The sequence below is a fragment of the Danio aesculapii genome, chromosome 3 (assembly GCF_903798145.1).
Source record: "Danio aesculapii chromosome 3, fDanAes4.1, whole genome shotgun sequence".
NCBI lineage: Eukaryota > Metazoa > Chordata > Actinopteri > Cypriniformes > Danionidae > Danio > Danio aesculapii.
Genome location: NC_079437.1, coordinates 24,577,665 through 24,596,256, shown reverse-complemented (window position 1 = coordinate 24,596,256; position 18,592 = coordinate 24,577,665). Strand labels below are relative to the sequence as shown.

General features: G+C 32.2%; 1 protein-coding gene across 2 annotated transcripts in view; it reads left to right on the top strand.

Annotated features, from left to right (window-relative positions):
* Window positions 1-18,592, top strand: part of grb2b (growth factor receptor-bound protein 2b) — a 58,163-nt gene that overhangs the window by 19,307 nt on the left and 20,264 nt on the right. For both annotated transcript variants that reach the window (XM_056453472.1, XM_056453471.1), the window contains one exon: window positions 17,910-18,007. In XM_056453472.1, coding sequence (XP_056309447.1) covers window positions 17,910-18,007 — 98 coding nt within the window. The remainder of the gene's footprint in view (window positions 1-17,909; window positions 18,008-18,592) is intronic.

Here is an 18,592-nt window from a genome sequence, read left to right as displayed (position 1 = left end):
ATGTAACAAGAAACGTCATTGAAAAGAAAATAACATAACAGAGGGCCTATGTTCAGCCTATGTTCCATGGGGCAGGCGCCCAAATTTTCACTACCCGCCTGTCCTTTTTACCCACAAACATCAATTCAAAACTGCCCAATTGGGCGGGAAACCACCCAATATGGCAACACTGGGAGCAGCCTGTGTCAGTCACCTTTTACCGCCCCCCCGACTTCTGAACGTCTCACTCACTCATGCGGGCATGCACTGCGGTCTCTTGAGGAACAGCAGCTTTTTGATATGTTTTTCTTCTTCCCGAATACAAATAATTTTTCAAGTATTTGTTGGAAATAAGTATTTGTAAAAAACATTGTAAAAAATATATATGCATTTCATATTGCAGTCTCTTTTGATTAAGTAATCACAATGTTTCAAATTGCAATTCGATTTTAATTAATCACACAACCCTAAATGTGACTTGAGTGTAAAATCATTGTAGAACGTATGTAAATTTTAGAAATTTAAAGGAATTTTAGTATTAATGTAATGTGTATTTATATAGCGCATTTATTGTGTATGGCCAGACACCAAAAAGGGCTTGACAATCATGGGGGGTCTTTCTACACCACTACCAGTGTGCAGCATCCCACTTACATGATGCAACGGCAGCCACAGGACAACAGCGCCAGTGTGCTCACCACACACCAGCTATTGGTGGAGTGGAGAGACAGTGATAGAGCAAATTCGGGGCATGGGGAGGCCATGAAGGATAAGGGCCGATGAAGGGAATTTGGCCAGGACACCGGGGTTACACCCCTACTGTTTACGAAAAGTGCCATTGGATTTTTAGTGATCACAGAGAGTCAGGAATTTGGTTTAATGTCTCATCTAAAAGGCGGCATTTAGTGACAGTATAGTCTCCTCGTCACTATACTGGGGTATTAGGACTCACTCAGACCGCAGGTTGAGCACCACCTGCTGGTCTCACTAACACCACTTCCAACCACAGCCTAGTTTTCCCATGTGGTCTCCCATCCAGGTACTGACCAGGCCCAGCCCTGCTTAGCTTCAGTGAGTAACCGGTCTTGGGCTGCAGGGAGATTTGGCTGTGGCTATTAGTCATTAAATGATAAAAAATTGATTTAACATCGCTTTGAGTCTATTTAAAATTGGTCAGAGTTAATTAAATTTTTTTGCTCTCTCCTTGCTAATCAGTTCATATTTTTAAGAAAAGGTAATTGTATATTTACATCTTAAAGACTTTATGTTAGATGGGAAACCAAAATAAATAAAATAGTTTCAGTTTAGTTACTTTAATACAAAAAAATTACTTTATTGTCAATTTAAAATTAACCTACGCTCTGATTTTTCTCTTCTGTCCTTATTATCAATTTCATAAGCATTCAGAAAAAGTATCTGACATGATTTAAAATTAAGACCACAAGTATATAAATTCAAAACCACAAGTTTAAATAAAGCACAAGTTAATCTTAGCTGAATCAAATATTATAATGTCATTTGGTAAAATTAACTATTTTTTTGTATGAGCGTTTGTACTACACTCTCTGTGTTGAGTGTTGGTGTGTGTTTTGTGCGTTTGACAGTAGGAACTTCATCTTTCTCTGTGTTTGTGATGATAGCTGATATTTGTCCTCAGTCTCTCTGTAAACCCATCTCTTTGTGCAGCAATAAAAGCTATTGTGTGCAGCAGCTCAGCTTTAACATAAGCCCTCCTCATGCATTTACCATCAATGTTTGAACTGAAGCTGCAAGCTGACATACATACAGACAGACACAGAGAGAGAGAGAGAGAGAGAGAGAGAGAGAGAAAGAGTGTGTGAGAGAGAGAGTGTGTGTGTGTGTTTGTGTGTGTGTGGGGCCATGATCATCTGTCAGGATCTTCAGATTGAGTCATCATGGTGAGACACTGCCTGGTGCAGTTAACGTGACTCAAAGACGACCAACTAGCCAACTCATCATCATTTCTGTGAAGAAACTACAGCCAGTCTTGCATTTAAGTTATGTGAAAATGAATTTAAGATTTGCTAAGAAATGTGTATGTACAGAATTTACGTTTTATTATTGTGTCATATATTGTTTAGTCCATTTCATTTGTATTCATAAATTAAAAAAAAATATTTTCAGTTTAATGTTTTCTTTTTTGTGTGAATGATGAGGATATAATACCTAGATATAAATCAACGTTTTATTTATTAGAATTTCATGGTACAATATTTATGTATTTAAGTGGAATAAGTGTGTGTAAATCTTCATTTCAGTTCATTAAAAACATTTAAAGGTATAATTCACCCCAAAAAAATGAAAATTATTTACTCATCCTTCACTTGTTTCAAACCTGTTTGAGTTTCTTGCTTTTGTTGAAAACTAAAGAAGATATTTAGAAGAATGCGAATTGCTGGGACCCGTTGACATCCATAATTTAAGAATTAAGAATATAATGAAATGTTTATAATAATTTAAAAATATCTTCTTTTGATTTCAACAGAAAAAAAGAAAATGTTTTATAAATTATGAGGTTGTTTTAATTTTTGGGTGAACTATCGTAAATGTTCTTTTTCTAACACGTTTTCATTCATCGTTATTCATTTAAATCCATTTTTTATGTTTATTTTTGTATATTTTTTTGTAATTAAATACAAGTATACTAACAGATAGATATTTAGAAAATGCCAAATTGTTGTTCATTTGGAAGCCAGAAAATCTTCTTTTGTGTTTCACAGCAGAACACGTGACGCACGTATGAAACAATGATCTGAACTATACTTTAATCTGTTCCGCTGGCATCAGAAGATTAACTCAAACCTGTTTTGCTCTATAAGTTGAGTAAGTCGTTCTGTTTGCCCGTCCGCGAGTTATAAACCATGGATTGTACTGTTACATAAGCCAGTGCCGTTGATGATCACAGTCATATTATGGACAAGTCTCGTTAAGAAGCTCTGAAAGAGACACTAGCGTTAACAAGCCGAAGTGATCAAGATGTGACGGGCCGTGTTAATCCGCACTTTAGTAGGCTGTTTTAATGAGCTTTGGGAAGAGCTGTGGCAGCACTGTGATCTTACACCCTTTCACTATCTACAACTCTAAACAGTAGAATCACACACAGTGCTTGACATAGATCACAACTTTTCTAGGATTTATTATTTATTTGAAGTTTCTGAGGTAAGTTTAAACAAACATTTGTTGTTGGTAAAACACACTGATGTCTACGGAAGTGAAGCCTAGAAAACTTATTCTTCTCCCTTTTCAACAGCTACTTTTTTTTATATCTATGAATAGGATGATTGTTGTAAATATAATAGATCTGTCTGTCTACAGTTAGGTTCATAGATATTTGGACATCAACACAATTCTAACATTTTTGGCTCTATACACCAAAACAATGGATTTGAAATAAAACGAACAAGATGTGCTTTAACTGCATAATGTCAGCTTTAATTTGAGGATATTTACATCCAAATCAGGTGAACGCTGTAGAAATTACAACAGTTTACATATGTGCCTCCCACTTGTTAAGGGTCCAAAAGTAATTGGACAATTGGCTTCTTAGCTGTTCCATGTATGTATGTATGCATGCATGCTTGTTTGTAAAATCTGCTTTTCTATCTCTCATTCAAGTTCAGGTTGCTTTATTGGCATGACATTTTTTAAAGTATTGCCAAAGTATTTTAGATGTATAAATTATGTAATATATTGACATCATCAGATTAATAAAATATACAGCAAATAATTTTTTAAAAATTATAATAATTACAAGAATAAACGTGCAGACTATTTAAATAAGACAAATGTTGATTACCCATATCTAATGGTATATTCAAATATTCTTCAGCCAATTTAGATGTAATTTTGTCCTCTCCGAGTAATTAGTAAAGGTTGTCTGAGTGGTTTAGATTAGAGAATTAATTATTTAATGTCTCTCTCGCCCTCACAGCTGTGCGCATAAAACTATCGACAGCTTAGAAAATGAAAGCAAAACCAAATATTTACATATATTTAAACAGACCGTTCAACATTTGTAAATGTTGTAAATACAAAAAAAAATGTACGATAATGTATGCATCATGGTAACACTTTACAGTAAGGTTGTATTAGTAATCTATTTACTAACATGAACAGTCAATAAACAATACATTTATAACATTATTTTCAGAAATTAAAATTGTCAGCTGATTAAATAAAGTTGTTCTTTGTTAGTTGTTCTTCGTTGTTCTTTCATGCCATCTCAAAGCGCATTAACTAATAATAATTAACAATAATATAATGTTAACAGTCTAAATGAAAAAAATCTTATTACTGAAAATTCATAAATATGGATGTATGGTTTTTATATGGTTCTTCGTCTCAAGACCTAAACTACTTTAACAAATGAAGCCTTATTGTAAAGTGTGGCCTCCAACATTAGAATAGAAAGTATAAAAATATATTTATTAAATTATTTTTTCTTCTTAGGTTAGGTTTTAAAGTAGCATTAAAGTACAGTATTCATTTAATCAAATGTTAAATGATAGTAGAGGTAATTTAGCTGTCAAAAAGAAAATAAATAATAAATATTTAATATTAGTGAATTAGAAATGAATCCAAAATATCAGTTGATTACCTGTTACAACACCGTTATGCTTTCTGCAATCTTTCATTAAAGGAATGACACAAACCATTCTCATCAAGATAAGCAAGGCTTTTTTTCTAAAAATAATTGAGTGATTTTTCAGGAACACAATTCTTCCGGACTTGATGAATCCATGTAAAGAGCGATCAGCAGTCACAGCGGGACAGAGCGGAAAATGATTAGCGCTGATTGACTCCTGCAGCTACCTCTGATTGCGCTCTCAATGTCAAATGCAAAAATGACATCTTCAAATCCAGACCATTTTCTCCATTCAGGGTTTGAGCATTTCCACATGCAAGTTTTGCTTGCGGATCAGCAGAAATAGCATCACATGCAAAGAGTAAGAGAGTAAGGATGCCGCTTGAGCATAATGAAAGGCTGGTAATTCCTGTAATATGCTGTGGCGTGACCTTGCCCTCCTCATCTGTAGGCATAATTAAACACAGTGACATCACGTCTGATCCAGCGCTGAGTCAGTCAACATGAAAATCACTCTCAGGAGTCTCTCAGTGGTAATGACTCTATAATGAGGTCAATCTCTCCGCATTCTCTATAATTACACCAAGCTGCATTTTAAACAGGATTTTACTGGGTTTTGTCTATTCGTTTTAAAGGGGGACGTATTCATATAAGATCAAAAGATAAATCTTTGGTTTCTCCAGGATGTGTCTGTGAATTTCCAGCTCAAAAATCCCTACAGATCAATTATTAAAGCTTGTCGAATTTGCCCATTTTCAGATTTGCTAATAAGCATGTTAATAAGCTTTCTTTCTTTTTCATTGATTTCAGAAGATTAGAAAAAGCTTAATACATTCGATAAGTAGAGAGATCGCTTAATTTGCAGTAAAATCATTAGAGACAGCGCAATTTAAGTCGTTTCTCACTCTTTCTTCAGGAGGCGCATTTAGAGCTGAACGGGATGACCATTTTACAGGAGATTCTCTGGTGGACAAATTATTTTATTTATTTTTTTATTTTTTTTGAGCCTTGAGATAGCGTCCCAGGGTCAGGCAGGAGATACAGGGTTGAGGCAGTAGGCCTTGAGTGGGAAAGGAGTGTGATGCTGTATGCGGTTTTGTGTAAGTTACAATTTTTAATACATGTTCATATAGTTTTTAGATGTATTATGTTCTTAAATATATAAATTGCATTTATCTCTATTTATTATTAATTTCAATATTTTTCTTTTTGTTTGTTTTTAATTTGTTATTTTAATTCATTTTTGCATTTATTTTTCACTTGTATTTTCATTAAATCTTTTTGTTTATTTTACATTTTTATGAATACATTTCATTTATTATAAAATGTTTTATCTTTTTTGCAGTTATTTTTATTTTGTTTACTTAATGTCATAGTTTATTTTTCATATATTATTTTCCCAGTTATAAATTTTAATTGTTTACATTTTGTTTGTTTTATTTATTTATTTATTGTGTGTGGGTGTGTGTGTGTGTATGTATGTATGTATGTATATATATATATATATATATATATATATATATATATATATATATATATATATGTGTGTATATATATATGTATATATATATGTGTGTATATATATATGTATATATATATGTATATATATATGTGTGTATATATATATGTATATATATATGTATATATATATGTGTGTATATATATATGTATATATATATGTATATATATATGTGTGTATATATGTGTGTATATATATATGTATATATATATATATATATATATATATATATATATATATATGTATATATATATGTGTGTATATATATATGTATATATATATAACATTATTTCATTTTTTAATTTTTATTTCTTTTTTATTTTTTGAACAGTCTAGGATTTATATATACATTGCTTACATTTTTATTTTTCCTTTTTAATTTAGGTACTTATTTTACTGTAGAGTTTACTTATTATCTCTCATAGCACTCTTTCTCTCTCTGGCTTTGACGTGTGTGTGTGTGTGTGTGTGTGTGTGTGTGTGTGTGTGTGTATGTTTGAAACAGACTGATGGGTCGATTTGCCTGTACAACTGTTGAGCAGTCAGTCATAAGCAGAGACTGACACTAGTGCACACACTGCTGTCTTTGTGAAAGCAGATGCTGGCATGAAAAGCAGCCTTGTTTTAGTGCACATCAGTGTCTGTGCTGGTGCAGCGTGAGCCCTGACCTTTTGTGAAGTCCTGGATAACAGTGTTGATAACAGCACATCAGTTATGATGTGAACCTTTGCCCCTTATTATAGAAGTACACTATTAACAGTTTGCTTGGATGACATTTTCTAAGTTGATATTTGTTTTGCATTTGCTTGAGAAAACATAATCTTTAATGATAGAATTTTTATTTAAAGTATTAAACTGTACCATTCAACTCATTTTTTTAAAAATTATTACAATTATTTTTATTTTATTTAGTTTATAGCAGGGTTTCTCAAAGTCCGGACTCCGGTATTAAATTCAGACCCGACTTTGTTTTGTATTGCAAGACCATGCAAAAAGGATTCAAATTATGGATTTCCTTTGATAAACGCATAAACCTTGTAAATTAATAGTTTTGTTGTTTGTATTTTTATAAATAAAAAAAAAGAAATAAATAAAAATACAGGCCGAAATAAAATCAAAGGCTAAATCTTCCTGCATGACTCTGTTGTCATGACATCTAGTGATCATATGTGGCTTCACTGCAGCAAAGTGATCATTTGAATGGATGGCGATGTCGGTCTTACGGAAAAGAACTTGCTGAAGAGTAAAGTTAAAAGTTTAATAGATAGACAAGTATGAGTTTATTTTGCCACAAGCTAGCACAAAGCCATTCTGCTTGATTTGTTATGAGCGAATTGGAGTTGTAAATAGTGGAAATTTGAAACGGCACTATGAAACGAAACACATTTTAAATGGCAGTGTCCACAAAATACAGGTATAAGGGGCACAAAACTACAACACCTAAAGTTTTCGTTACACACTTTATGTATTTTTCAACCTTTTTTTGCAATCTGAGCTGCATGCAATACTTTTTAATGCCCACACCTAACCCCAACCCTACCCCTCACAGTGATGTCACTAGCTCCATTGAGTACAATGTGTCAGACATTGCATATCTAAAAATATATGCAATCTCAGCTTGCTGCATCCAGATACTATTGGTGTATTGTTTTGTTTTGTATAAAAATGCACTTATATCAGTACTTTTGCCAAATTCGCATTGTATTGAATGTGTTGTGAATGCAAATGCCACTTTATTTAAAGAAAAATTAATAGTGTTGACTTGTTTTTAATAAACATCTGTGACATGAATCACAAGGTATGTAATATCAATTGTTCCAGAACCTTTGACCTAATTCATATTTGGACCTTTTAGTGAAAATATTGAGAACGCCTAGTAAATAGAGTATTTAGAGTCGTATTTAGAGTGGAAAATTGTGCATTTTTAATTTATTGAATTGTTATTGCCCATATTATGGGTTAATTGTGTTTCACTAAATATGTATTTGCATTTTTCAACAACATCTTGAAAATATTTCAATTTAAATATTAAAAGTTCATGAGGGTTAATAACTGTGTGTATATTAAAAATAAAATTCAAAGAATTAATATAAATTTCTTTGTTTTTTTTCTTTGTTCTTTTTTATTCTCTTTTTTTTTCTTTATTTCATTTAGTTACAAGCAGTCAACAAGTACTACAAATTGAAACTGAAACATTTTTATTTTATTTTATTGCAATCTCTCATTCATAACCAGACACGCTGAGATAGTATATTATGGTGATGCTTGATTTTATTTTGTCTAATGGATTTCTGTTATTTATTATTGTAGCCTGTTCGCTAGATTAATCCACACTCAGAGATAATCTACTGTCTGCAGCACAATCCTCGCTAGATTGCATTGCTGCCCCTCCTGTCTCTGTCAGGATATGAAATCGTCAGCCTTGACCCTCATCTGATGACGTCAGAGTCGAAACTAATTCAGTACATCTTCTCAATCAGCATTCCTGCCGTGCATCATGGGTATCCCAGTGTTTTGAACTGGTTAGCAGAAGGCCATGACAGCTGTGGATGAGATTATCTCTGCCACACAAAACCAAACCGCCATCACTGTTGCGACATAGTCTGATTGAAACATGGGTGAAACAAGAGGGCAGTCAGTCCATTGGTGAATCTGGCAACAAGTTCGAAGTCTCTGGGTTAATTTAGGGTTTTGAGTAGTGATGCAACGATTATAGATTTTGATTGTAAGATTATAGTCTGAGAAATAATCACGGTATCATGATCATTATGCATTTATTCATTTCAAAACACTACTAGTTTAGAAAATCATGTGAAAATTCTAACTTGTATTTAAAGTGTTATTTATTGCTGCTCAGTAACCAATTAGTACAGCCCAAATTAATTGTCCATTTCTCTTTGGACTTAAAAATAAGTGAAAGTTTTTGTCAATCAAACATAATTAATAATTTTACAATGAAAATAAATGACAGAACAATAAATAAATAAAATAAAAGTGAGAATAAATAAAAGTATTTAAAAAATAGTATTTGTCTTATGTAAATCTAAGTATTTCCCATTAAAAGAGAACAAATGTTGTCAAAGGCTGCTGAAACTCTGTCTGAAAGGCACTTTTGATCAACTAGATTACAAAATTGTTGGTTTTCGTACTTCTTCAATATTTTTGTGTTTTGTATGTTTGTACAAATGTGTATATTCCAAACAAAGTATAAAGCTGATTAGTCAGTTCTTGTCACGTGGCTCGTGGTGTGCTCGCCACATTCTTTCCACTAGGTGTGCCTGAAAAACGTGAGCGTATCATGCCATGTGCACATCGCTCCCAATATGAGAGCGCAAGCCATGCGCCTCTATTGGAAGTAACGAACTTGTGCACAAAAGAGCGTTATGTGAATGCTGTGTAGCGCCCTCTTCCTATTTTATGTGAAGGGCCCTGGTTTCTTATTGATTAGATCACTCTAAATTGAATTTTAACCCCAAAAAGAAACCCATAACATGATACAAATTAATATAAATAATGAACACAACAAATCTGGTACAAAATTACGTTTCTAAATTTACTTGGATACAATTAAACAAACGAAGGTAAACTAAAGAAATAAAGGCTCGTTTCAAAATAAAGCTTTTCATTTTCCTTTTTTCAAAACTTAAACATCAAAAATCAACAGTTCATTTAGTAAAGCTCAAATATTATCCATATAAAATGTACAGTGAAATAAATAAACCCTGTTGCAGGCCTGTGTGGGTGCTTGTGTTCATTGTTGTTTAAAGTTAACTTTTTCATCTGTATTTAGGCGCAGAGTCTGCTGATGTTCGTCACAATAAAAGTCTCACAGGCGTTTAAACTAATTTACTTTGACACTTGATCAAATAAAGACATGTATTGACTGATCTTGCTTCTGATGCAGATCTGCATTTAGGCAATGGGGTTGTTAGCATTATCAAAATAAAGGCCCACAGATATAAATAATAGTTGCTTCTGTTAACCTATATATATATATATATATATATATATATATATATATTATATATATATATATATATATATATATATATATATATATATATATATATATATATATATATATATATATATATATATATATATATATATAAATAACTATAACTATAATTATAATGAACACTATTTTTGATCTTTTGTTTCGTGCTGAAAAGTTCACTAAGCAATATTGTTTTTTTTAAAGTGCAGTATTGCCAATGAAACTGTAAACTATTGTAGGGCTGCACAATATATCATTTCAGCATCGATATCGCAAGTAACCGCAATGTGGAGTCTGGATTATAATTGATCATTTCGCAAGTGTTTTTTTATTTAAGGCCTGTGACTTTGTGGCCAGTGTGAGGGTTTTCAATGGGAAATTGTACTGTTTTAAATTTAATAACAATTAATTTGATTGAATTCTTTATACAACAGACTATACAGTATTATTTTACATTTGATTAGTCAATTACTGTATACCTGAATACAGTTTGACACTCTATCTATCTATCTATCTATCTATCAGTCAATTACTGTATACCTGAATACAGTTTGACACTCTATCTATCTATCTATCTATCTATCTATCTATCTATCTATCTATCTATCTATCTATCTATCTATCTATCTATCTAGATATCTATCTATCTAGATATCTATATATATATATATATATATATATATATATATATATATATATATATATATATATATATATATATATAGATATAGATAGATAGATAGATAGATAGATATATATAGATATATATATATATATATATATATATATATATATATATATATATAGATAGATAGATAGATAGATAGATAGATAGATAGATAGATAGATAGATAGATATAGATATAGATATACTCCCCTACAGAATCATCCTAATCAATCTAAAATTATTAATTCTTTCCAAACAGTTATTCAACTCATCCAATGAAATTGTAATCATATCGCAATATATATTGCAGAATATAAAAATATCGCAATGTTAGGTTTTTCCAATATCGTGCAGCCCTAAACCATTGCATAAAATAATTATAATAATGACACTGACTTTTGTAAAGCACATTTGAGTGAGTTTAGCTTTTAAATATTGTGTATTTTTGTATAATTGTTTTAGTCAATTTTATTTAAAAGTATCGTATGTTTATTTTTATGGAATTGTGTTGCTTTCTGTACGTGCAGTCAGAGGACAGTCGGCCTCAGAGAAAGTGTCAAACAAAAGAGATCACATGCTTTTGTCAAGCGACTTGAAGGTTAATGGCGGTTATGCAAGAAGCCGTCTTCTTTAGTGCACTCTTTAGGTTGCTTTCGTTTCCTCTCTTCATCATTCCCTCTCTCACGAGAGAATGAGGCCACTTCCCTCAAGCTTGTTGGCTTGATGAGCTCGTTCATTTTCAAATCTTCAATCTTGTTCCAGTTGTAACTGGTCCAGACATTTTAAGCTTAAGGTGTTTTACCTGTATGAACACAGTCATGTTTTTTCAGTACATTAAAGCTTTGTGATATCGCTGTACAGACATCGAACGCCTGCTTGTGTCTTTCACGTTTTTTTCTGGCAGTTGTCCAGAAGGTTGGATTTGCCCGGCAGACAAGATTTCTTAATCAGTCTCTTCTGTAAATACATTAAGATTTTAAAGTATTGAGTTTATAATATGCATTAAATGACCAGCTCGTTCTTTAATTTTATTATTTTATTAATTTGAAACTTTCTGCTATTGTTAAAGTAGTAGTTTCTGGTCACATTTTTATCACTTTGATTAGATTTTTACACCTTTTTTTGATTTAATATTTCTGTAACCAAATATCTTTCCTTCTTTCTTTCTTTCTTTCTTCCTCTATATATGTCCATTTGTGTAATGAATGAGTGCATGTGTGTTTAATAATAGGGCTCTCAATGAGTAATTACTTTTTAATTGTTAATGTTTCTTCCACATAAATGGATCTTTGATAAGTTTTGATCACTAACATATTGCTGTCATCATTGTGTGGTAAAGGTACAGTGAAAGCCAATGTGCAAGAGTGCCCTCTGGCCTTTAGAGGAGATTTACTAATGATCACACAAACGTGTTTCCCTCACAAGATGTGCATGACGGCCACAGCTTTGCTCAATCACATTTGCAAAATAATTTCGATCAATCGCCCGCCGGCCTTACTAATAAGACTTTCCACCAAAAGTCTTTTTTTACATTTAGAGAATTTTTTATTTAGGAATAATTTAAGCAAAATGTTTAAAAAGGAGTCTTCTTGAGGATTTTTTGCAGTGTATATTATAACTTTTTATTAATTTTATTATCAGCTTGTTTAAGCAACAGTTATGATTGTAAGTTTTAAACTGAATGTTTATTACCAATGTTGCCATAAGTATAGCCAATGCTGCTGAAATGACATTAAAACATAAATAAATAAATGAATTGATTCAAAATAAAATATATGCATAAATTATTTAAATAAAATGTAACTTTTTTTGTTAGCATAGATTCGGGTTTGACCGGACATTTTTTGTGAGATTGATTACAACGTGTTGGTTTTGTGTAGGTGAAGCAGTGTTTTCGAGAAATGCATTTGTTGTGCGTGTGGTTTGGTAAATGATCAGCTCAAACTCTCTTTCTGTCTCTCTAAATAAATGATGGCCATCTGTAGCTTCCACTACAGATTGGAGGCGCTGAGTGGATGGTGTCAGTCTGCTCATTGTCTTTTGGGTTTAGCAGAGAGCTGTTAGCGCCCTATTATGCTTTAAGTAGGCATCAGGGAGAAGACTGAACAATCAATTCTGCTTGTGGGTTTGTTTGCTCTGTTGCTGCACCGAACCGCTCAACATCATCTTCTGCCTGTACACCCACTTAATTCCAGTTATGAACACGGCAAATTGTATGGGTGAGTCAAAGAAGACAATCATTTTTCCAAAAATGGTAAAGAGGCTTTAAAGTGTTAAAACCGACGTGTGAATATAGAGGTGTATAACATTAGACAGCTTTATTTTAAACCTTTAAATGTTTTTTAATACAAGACCCTACAGGTGAAAGGAGTAAAAAAAAAAGAAACAATGGCAGTGTAAAATGTCACAGTAATCACCATACTTCCTTATTTGAGAGATTTCATTAATGATTGCAAACATGAGTTTTTTTCTAAAATGTTGTGGAATTATGCAAATTAGGTAATAGTAATTGCAAGCTGAGCTTATTTGCATAAATTTCCAGCACAAAATCTGAACATTGGATGAAGTCAGATTCCAAATGATCTTTTCTGTTTTTAACACATTAGTCAAATGTTTTGCAGAGCAATTTTTCATCTGTAAATCTCTCTTTTTTTTTCTGTTTGCAGTTTTTTTTTTTTTATTACTTTTCTCTCAATTATGAGATGAAAAAAAAAATGTATATAATGACACACAGTTATCAATAGCTATGTTTCCATCCACCTATTTTTATGTGCATTTTGGATATGCGCATTAAAAAACGGTTGATGGAAATGCCAAGATGCGCATAAAATTTGAAAATGCGCATAAAAATGTATGCGCATAACGCAGTAGGATAAACTGTTTATTCGATAAGAAAGCGCATAAACTACGATGGAAACACCTTTACAGAAAAATCTCCAGTATGCACATTAAAAAAGGTCATGTGATTTAGTTATAAGAGATCATGTGATGATAAAAATGTGTGTGAATAGACAAACCACACTATAAATCATCTGAAATTGTGTTTTGGTTATTCTAAAACAGTGTAACTACTTAAGTATTAGTGTTATTTTATTATTTATTACCTCCAGAATTGTCAAAAGCGTCTGTGCTCCGCGTCTCACGCCTTCAAATGCCACCACGTGTTCATTGCCTGCAAGTGCAAGTAATTTTTTAAATAAGGAAAAGATTCACGCAGCTTCTCCTGCCGCAGCAAATTCCATTTTTACTGTTGATATTTGGCGCCATTTAATCAGGAAGTGACGATTTTGTTCTCTTTGACTCATTGGATGGAAACGCTGCTTTATTCGCACATCTTTTATGAGATTATTCCAGTTTTGTGCATGAAGTTGATTGGCATTTTTGGGTGGCTGATGTGCATTGCTGATATAAAAACCTCAGAATGCAGATATGAGTAACACTGATATGAAAAACTGATATTCATGGCTCAAAGGAAGGAAAAACTCAGTTTGAAAAAAACAGCCTTTATAAATATGTATTATGATTGCAATCTACAGACACAAATTGAAAAAGTGCAATAAAAAGAACCACTTGAAAGTGTATTTTTGGATGTTTTTACACGAGACCAAAAAGAAACTATGAAAAGCCAAAAAAACCCAAATCTCAAAATTGACAGTTCATCCTACATCGTCTCACCCTAAAACTCTAAATGGGCAGTTTCTGAAATCTGGATTATTTCATAACAAAAGCTGCTATTAAGTTACTGCATTTGGCATAATAGACCCTTTTCACAAGACTGTTATGACGCGTTTTATGGTCATCATAATTTTAAATCCTTGAAATTTGCATATGAACATTTATATGTATTTATGTATGTATTGTATCATCTTTGCGTCAAACTACAAAAAACGAATTACTGCGTATGCAAAGTGTATCTAGTGCAGCATCCATGGGGCTGAGAGTAAATTTCACTATATTCTCGCCTCTGGCTGCCGTCATCAGCCTCACAATTTTTTTCCTTTTTCTGAAAGTCTTGATAACACCACCGTGGCATTTTTCTTTCAATATTTCAGCAAATTGATTGTAAAAAAAGTATTTGTTGTACTCTCCCATTCCCTGCGCTCTAAGTTTACCCAACTATGATGACTTCTGCTGCTGAGAAACCCAGAAATGTGAAAAGGGTCTATACTATTTGGATTGTAGATGGCTTTGATGCTCATGTTCAAATTTCATATGCAAAATTTAAAAGTAAAAGTAAACCACAGAGGCGCTAACCAGATGTTAAAACCACTGGTGGAATTCACCGTCAGGATATTTTCCTGTTGTTTTTGATCATATCCAATGGAAATAGCCATCAGTTTAGCCTTTTAATGGTTGTTCATAGACATTAGTTGTTCCTTTTTGGTGAATAGTCCATCAACTGGTGTTCTTGTAGACTTGCTCTTCTCGTATTTTTGGTTGTCTACCCATCAACCTTTGCAGCGGAAGGATGCTGTACGCTCTATTTCCTCCAGACCACAGCTGTGAGCCTGTTTTCTAACAGAAATCTGGTCTCCCACCTTCCCGCTATGTTTAAATGCTACTGAGAAGAACATCATGCAGCCGATGAAGAGAAGCTTTAGAAATACTTTCACTTCATAACAAACTGAAAGTGACACACTCATTTGTATACTAATTACTGATTATTCCTTTATTTTTATGAATTTTATAGCATTTTAATCAATATCAATGTATCTAACGTATCTAAATCAATTAGAAAATTGCATTTGTTTAATCATTTATTACTATATATATATATATATATATATATATATATATATATATATATAAAAACACACACACACACACACACACACACACACACACTTGCTGCAGAGATTTTTTTGAGTTGATTTAACTTTCAACCAAAGTACTGCACTTGACATAGTTTAAGTTGAGTAAACTCAAAAAAGCTCTAAAGCAAGTTGCCTTACAATTTTAAGCTGTCAACGTTTTTTTTTTCTGTATATGTGATTTCCAATAAAATACTGTATACAAAGCCATAGGTGATTTATTCATATTTTAGATTGTTGCAACTTAAAAAAATGTATTGCTATTTTATTGTGATGATCTAAAGGACTATCAAATGTGTAATGTGGATTTATTTCATTTAAGGCACAATATTGACACAATCACAGTTTTTGCTTATACACAACAAACAAAGGCATATTTTGATGACACCGCAAGTGTGGAATCATGGGAGTTGTTGTCATCATTACGAGAGTTTGGGGTAATGAATTCCAAGTAACACGAGTTACGTAATAATCTAACTTTTCTAAGTAACGAGTAAAGTTACACATTATTTTTAAAAATTAAGTAATACCATTTGAGTTACTTTTTAGTTTAGTTATTTAGTTTTTAAAAATAAATTGTTGAATTAAAATAAAAATATTCACAATGAATCACGCAGTTCAAGAGAGAATGTGTTCATTATTTTGAATGCATCGAAGAAAAGGAAAAGAGGATTATAGTCTCAATGGACAGTGATTTTACTTAAGACAAGTAGTACAAAAGTAGCAAACACGTTGCTTTAAACTTTCAATAATGTGTATATACGATATGTATAGTTCTGGGGTCAGGAAGTTCTCAGATAACATTATCCTAAAATATTATTTTTGATGTGTTTTTTAAAGGTAAATTAGATTATAGAGTGTGTTGTTAATTGCAGAGCTCCTCTATTAAAAAAGAAAGGAAAAAAAGGGGAAAAAAAACAGGTATAAGAAAAAGTAACGTATCGCATTACTCACCATAAAAAGTAACTAAGTAAAGCAACTAGTTACTTTTTTGGGGAGTAACTCAATGTAATGCTCATGGATGAGCTGAGGTATTGAAAACTTATTATTATGCTGGCGTGAAGCAGAGTAAAGCTGAAAGCTGTTGAAGCAAAACAATAGAGCTGAATCAATTACTGATGAGAGATGAGCATGAGGCAGCATGAAAGCAGAGGAGCTTTTATCATGACAGTGTCCACCTCATTTGGTCGTGAACACATGGACAAATTAGCTCAATTTTAAATTTATTTTATGGTTCTGTTGTAATGCTACTTTGTGTAATCAAATAAAATAAAATAAAAAGAGTTAAGAAAACTGGAGTCGAATGGAAACTTCTGTGTTTCCGTGTTTTATATAAAACAAAACCAGAAATCAAGGGTGTGGCATGTCATTAGCATAGCAACACCATTATTGTCGCTATTATAAGTGTTTATCTTTTTGGATTTGATCATTCTTTAAATCATTTGGGATACTGTAAGTCAAATAAACTGTTCTAGTGGGTTTTTTGTGGATATTTTGATAAAAGTCTTACAATTTTTTTAAATGTTTTATATTTTAGATATATTTTTTATACTTTTCATATTTTAAGACAATTATTTTTATTATTAATATAGTTTTATAATTATTAATCTGTCCATATTAGGTATCAGTTAGATAATATTTGACTTAAATTTAATTGCCATTTTTGAGTGTTTTTAGAGGCTAGCTTGTCTATAGATGTAGTGTTTGATCACAGCAAAGTTTAAACTTTAATTGCATTATTTGCTTGTTTTCTTCTTTTTCTTTTTCTTTTTTCTTTTTCTTTTTTTTATCTTCTTTGAATGTTTTCAATTTTAGAGATGTCACTATGCACTATTTAGACTTTTTCTATCAATTCTTAATTTCCTACAGCATCGTTTAGACTGACCCTAATTTAATGCAATTCATTTTGACATTTGAAGTGAATATGTGGAGAAAAAAAATTAACAGCGTGGTTATCTAAATCCTTAACTGATAACTTTAGCCTATAGATATATTTAGCATTCAATCAGATGTAAACGCATCACCTCATGCTTTTTTTTTTTTTTTTCCGTTTTCACACTGATGCTAAATTAAAAGAACTGACCGCCAGGCAGGTGCTTTGTATGGCACATTTGCATGACTGCTCTTGCGTTACACTTTCATAAAGATGTTTAACTATTCAGTGTTAGTTTGACTTGACAATGCTATGTTTCAGAAAACTTCATGAATGTGACTCGTGTACTTATGAGAATTTGTGTTGCAGCATCAGTTTTAAGTCCAGTGTTTTACTGAAGGTAAATGATGGTGTAATAATATAGTACAGTATTAATGCTCTTCTGTTTTATTCGCAGGTATTAAATGAAGAGTGTGATCAGAACTGGTATAAGGCAGAACTAAATGGCAAAGACGGTTTCATTCCTAAAAACTACATTGAGATGAAGGCACATCCGTAAGTATAAGATGCTTAACTTTATCCACCACAACCTGACTTCCGTTCACTCCTCTATTAAAGCATGCTGAGATCATTCACACCTTTATTAAAACAAAGCCTTTGTTGCTTTACTAGCATCATCAGATCAAATCTTCTCCATATTTGGAAGTAGCTTTTGTCTTTGTTCAGAGTCTTGTTCAAAGTCTTTTTTTTTTTTTTAAAGAATCAGTTGTTTTTTTCTTCCTTATTTCCACGTATTAGAATATTGCTTTATTTTTTATTTCTTTTCACTAGGATTTACACAAGACAAACATTCAGTGTAAAATTAGTTTTTATATTCGAGATCTTTATTTCACACAATGCTCTTATCTTGTCCCAACACAAATCGTTTAAGCTCTCCCTCCGGCCCGAAACTGACGTCAAAAATATAACGAGATTTGGCCCCCTATAACATATATTTTTCAGTCACTATCATTGTTGTGCAGTCGCAGATTATTACTTGTGTTTTTGACACCCCACCTACTGGACATTTAAAGAACTGTACTATATGGTCGGATTACTTTTGGTTTCTCTCAGCGTGCAGTCGAAAGTAACGAACATGCA